The sequence below is a fragment of the Coregonus lavaretus genome (genome assembly GCF_964263955.1).
Source record: "Coregonus lavaretus genome assembly, contig: HAP1_SCAFFOLD_1938, whole genome shotgun sequence".
NCBI lineage: Eukaryota > Metazoa > Chordata > Actinopteri > Salmoniformes > Salmonidae > Coregonus > Coregonus lavaretus.
This window is the reverse complement of record NW_028157561.1, coordinates 65001-69629: the sequence shown is the minus strand read 5'-3', so window position 1 is coordinate 69629 and position 4629 is coordinate 65001. Positions and strand designations below refer to the sequence as shown.

Below are 4629 nucleotides of genomic sequence, written 5' to 3'. Positions count from 1 at the left end.
GGGTTAGGGTTCCTTAGTTTAGCCTAGTGACTAGTAAGTCAGGGTATTAATAGGGTTAGGGTTCCTTAGTTTAGCCTAGTGACTAATTTAGTAAGTCAGGGTATTAATAGGGTTAGGGTTCCTTAGTTTAGCCTAGTGACTTATTTAGTAAGTCAGGGTATTACTAGGGTTAGGGTTCCTTAGTTTAGCCTAGTGACTAGTAAGTCAGGGTATTAATAGTGTTAGGGTTCCTTAGTTTAGCCTAGTGACTAGTAAGTCAGGGTATTAATAGGGTTAGGTTCCTTAGTTTAGCCTAGTGACTAGTAAGTCAGGGTATTAATAGGGTTAGGGTTCCTTAGTTTAGCCTAGTGACTAGTAAGTCAGGGTATTAATAGGGTTAGGGTTCCTTAGTTTACCCTAGTGACTAGTAAGTCAGGGTATTAATAGGGTTAGGGTTCCTTAGTTTAGCCTAGTGACTAGTAAGTCAGGGTATTAATAGGGTTAGGGTTCCTTAGTTTAGCCTAGTGACTAATTTAGTAAGTCAGGGTATTAATAGGGTTAGGGTTCCTTAGTTTAGCCTAGTGACTAATTTAGTAAGTCAGGGTATTAATAGGGTTAGGGTTCCTTAGTTTAGCCTAGTGACTAATTTAGTAAGTCAGGGTATTAATAGGGTTAGGGTTCATTAGTTTAGCCTAGTGACTAGTAAGTCAGGGTATTAATAGGGTTAGGGTTCCTTAGTTTAGCCTAGTGGCTAGTAAGTCAGGGTATTAATAGGGTTAGGGTTCCTTAGTTTAGCCTAGCGACTAATTTAGTAAGTCAGGGTATTAATAGGGTTAGGGTTCCTTAGTTTAGCCTAGTGACTAGTAAGTCAGGGTATTAATAGGGTTAGGGTTCCTTAGTTTAGCCTAGTGACTAGTAAGTCAGGGTATTAATAGGGTTAGGGTTCCTTAGTTTAGCCTAGTGACTAGTAAGTCAGGGTATTAATAGGGTTAGGGTTCCTTAGTTTAGCCTAGTGACTAATTTAGTAAGTCAGGGTATTAATAGGGTTAGGGTTCCTTAGTTTAGCCTAGTGACTAGTAAGTCAGGGTATTAATAGGGTTAGGGTTCCTTAGTTTAGCCTAGTGACTAGTAAGTCAGGGTATTAATAGGGTTAGGGTTCCTTAGTTTAGCCTAGTGACTAATTTATTAAGTCAGGGTATTAATAGGGTTAGGGTTCCTTAGTTTAGCCTAGTGACTAGTAAGTCAGGGTATTAATAGGGTTAGGGTTCCTTAGTTTAGCCTAGTGACTAGTAAGTCAGGGTATTAATAGGGTTAGGGTTCCTTAGTTTAGCCTAGTGACTAATTTAGTAAGTCAGGTTATTAATAGGGTTAGGGTTCCTTAGTTTAGCCTAGTGACTAATTTAGTAAGTCAGGGTATTAATAGGGTTAGGGTTCCTTAGTTTAGCCTAGTGACTAGTAAGTCGGGGTATTAATAGGGTTAGGGTTCCTTAGTTTAGCCTAGTGACTAGTAAGTCAGGGTATTAATAGGGTTAGGGTTCCTTAGTTTAGCCTAGTGACTAGTAAGTCAGGGTATTAATAGGGTTAGGGTTCCTTAGTTTAGCCTAGTGACTAGTAAATCAGGGTATTAATAGGGTTAGGGTTCCTTAGTTTAGCCTAGTGACTAGTAAGTCAGGGTATTAATAGGGTTAGGGTTCCTTAGTTTAGCCTAGTGACTAGTAAGTCAGGGTATTAATAGGGTTAGGGTTCCTTAGTTTAGCCTAGTGACTAGTAAGTCAGGGTATTAATAGGGTTAGGGTTCCTTAGTTTAGCCTAGTGACTAGTAAGTCAGGGTATTACTAGGGTTAGGGTTCCTTAGTTTAGCCTAGTGACTAGTAAGTCAGGGTATTAATAGGGTTAGGGTTCCTTAGTTTAGCCTAGTGACTAGTAAGTCAGGGTATTACTAGGGTTAGGGTTCCTTAGTTTAGCCTAGTGACTAGTAAGTCAGGGTATTAATAGGGTTAGGGTTCCTTAGTTTAGCCTAGTGACTAGTAAGTCAGGGTATTACTAGGGTTAGGGTTCCTTAGTTTAGCCTAGTGACTAGTAAGTCAGGGTATTACTAGGGTTAGGGTTCCTTAGTTTAGGACTTCCTATAACTGGCGCTTTATAAATAAACTTCATCTTCATCTTCATCACCAGTGATAATGGTTGTATCCCAAATGCCACCCTATTCCCTACATAGTGCACTACTTTAGACCAGAGCCCTATGGGCCCCACTGTATTAGAGAATATGGTGCCATTTGGACCTCAGCCCCTGTCTATGTGTCTCTTGGCAGCGTAGTATATAATCAGCCCCAGGGTGACAAGCACCGCTGACCCCACCAGAGAGAGGAACCCCACCACGGGCCTCTTGGCCAGGACCAGACACCCCGGGCAGGGTAGGGGCTGACTGGGGCACTGCAGCGTCGACGCAGGGGTCCCCTGGAGGGGGAAGCCGTTGTGCTGGATAATGTTCTGGTACTGGGACAAAGAGGCCTTGATGATTTCCTCATCCTGGACGTGGCCGTACAGGCCGAAGCCTGGGTCTCTCTGGTCGTTCAGGGAGTAGGCGAAGTAACCCTTCAGATTCACCCCATCTAGGGTGTAGGCTGGGGGAACGGAGGGGAGGGAGAAGCAAAGGTTTATTACAATTGTAAGGGCTATCCGTTCCAGTTAACAAAATTACATTTACGTCATTTAGCAGACGCTCTTATCCAGAGCGACTTACAGTTAGTGAATACATATATATATATTTTTTTCATACTGGTCCCCCGTGGGAATCGAACCTACAACCCTGGCGTTGCAAACGCCATGCTCTATCAACTGAGCTACATCCCTGCCGGCCATTCCCTCCCCTACCCTGGGCCAATTATGCGCCGCCCCATGGGTCTCCCGGTCGCGGCCGGCTACGACAGAGCCTGGATTCGAACCAGGATCTCTAGTGGCACAGTGCAGTGCCTTAGACCACTGCGCCACTCGGGAGGCCTATATGACATAGGGAAAGAGGGGTAAGTGACTAAAGCTAAACTCCATATTGTTAAACACATAAGAATAATTCATTCAAGTTCATCATTCCTTTCTTTCATAATACGTTCATAATCACATTATCAATTAATCACATTATCAATAGCAATATTTCATAATTATATATTTTAAATGGGGCAAAACACTCATTATAAACTGGTTAGTTCGAGCCCTTAATGCTGATTGGCTGACAGCCGTGGTATGATACATGTCATATAAGGGGTTGGCAACATGGTCATGGTAACCCCTAGTTACGGCGGCAAACAGTTTTTGACCGCACCCGTTGTTTACGCTTTTGCTCTCCGATTGCCTTGTTTTCTGGACTTCATAACCATGAGAGAACAAGGGGCTTATGTTATTTCAATCTCAGTATCGTTAGAAAAAAACATTTATTTTTACTGATCTAATTACGTTGTTAACCCGTTTATAATAGCAATAAGGCACCTTGGGGGTTTGTGGTATATGGCCAATATACCACGGCTAAGGGCTGTATCCAGGCACTCCGCGTTGTGTCACGCTTCAGAACAGCCCTTAGCCGTGGTATATTGGCTATATTTACATTTAAATACTTGGATGGCTCACAACTTCCTCCAGCTAAATAAAGACAGCACTGAGGTATTTATTGTTGGAGCACAGAGAGAGAATCTGGCCGCATATTTTTAATTCCAGGGCAATAAAGATAAAACACCAGGTAAAAAACCCAGGTGTTATTTTAGATTCTGAACTCAATTTCTCATCACACATTAGGAATGTTACTAAGATATTGCCAAGGTGCGTCCGTTTCTCTCTCAGGCTGATACAGAGAGACTCATTTACATTTACATTTACATTTTAGTCATTTAGCAGACGCTCTTATCCAGAGCGACTTACAGGAGCAATTAGGGTTAAGTGCCTTGCTCAAGGGCACATTTACGTCATTTAGCAGACGCTCTTATCCAGAGCGACTCACCAATTGGTGCGTTCACCCTATAGCCAGTGGGATAACCACTTTACAATTTTGGGGGGGGGGGGTAGAAGGATTACTTTATCCTATCCCAGGTATTCCTTAAAGAGGTGGGGTTTCAAATGCCTCCGGAAGGTGGTGAGTGACTCCGCTGTCCTGGCGTCGTGAGGGAGCTTGTTCCACCATTGGGGTGCCAGAGCAGCGAACAGTTTTGACTGGGCTGAGCGGGAACTATGCTTCCGCAGAGGAAGGGGAGCCAGCAGGCCAGAGGTGGATGAACGCAATGCCCTCGTTTGGGTGTAGGGACTGATCAGAGCCCGAAGGTACAGAGGTGCCGTTCCCCTCACTGCTCCATAGGCAAGCACCATGGTCTTGTAGCGGATGCGAGCTTCAACTGGAAGCCAGTGGAGTGTGCGGAGGAGGGGGGTGACGTGAGAGAACTTGGGAAGGTTGAACACCAGACGGGCTGCGGCATTCTGGATGAGTTGTAGGGGTTTAATGGCACAGGCAGGGAGGCCAGCCAACAGCGAGTTGCAGTAGTCCAGACGGGAGATGACAAGTGCCTGGATTAGGACCTGTGCCGCTTCCTGTGTAAGGCAGGGTCGTACTCTCCGAATGTTGTAGAGCATGAACCTGCAGGAGCCTGCTTTTATTACAAGCAGGCTTGA

At 44.4% G+C, this 4629-nt stretch overlaps 1 protein-coding gene across 1 annotated transcript in view; it reads right to left on the bottom strand.

The window, feature by feature from the left end:
• Nucleotides 1-1721: 1721 nt before the first annotated feature.
• kl (klotho) overlaps nt 1722-4629 on the bottom strand; it is a 42087-nt gene continuing 39179 nt past the window's right edge. Inside the window, exon 15 of the mRNA XM_084199303.1 lies at nt 1722-2603. Coding sequence (XP_084055429.1) covers nt 2263-2603 — 341 coding nt within the window. The 3' untranslated portion in view covers nt 1722-2262. The remainder of the gene's footprint in view (nt 2604-4629) is intronic.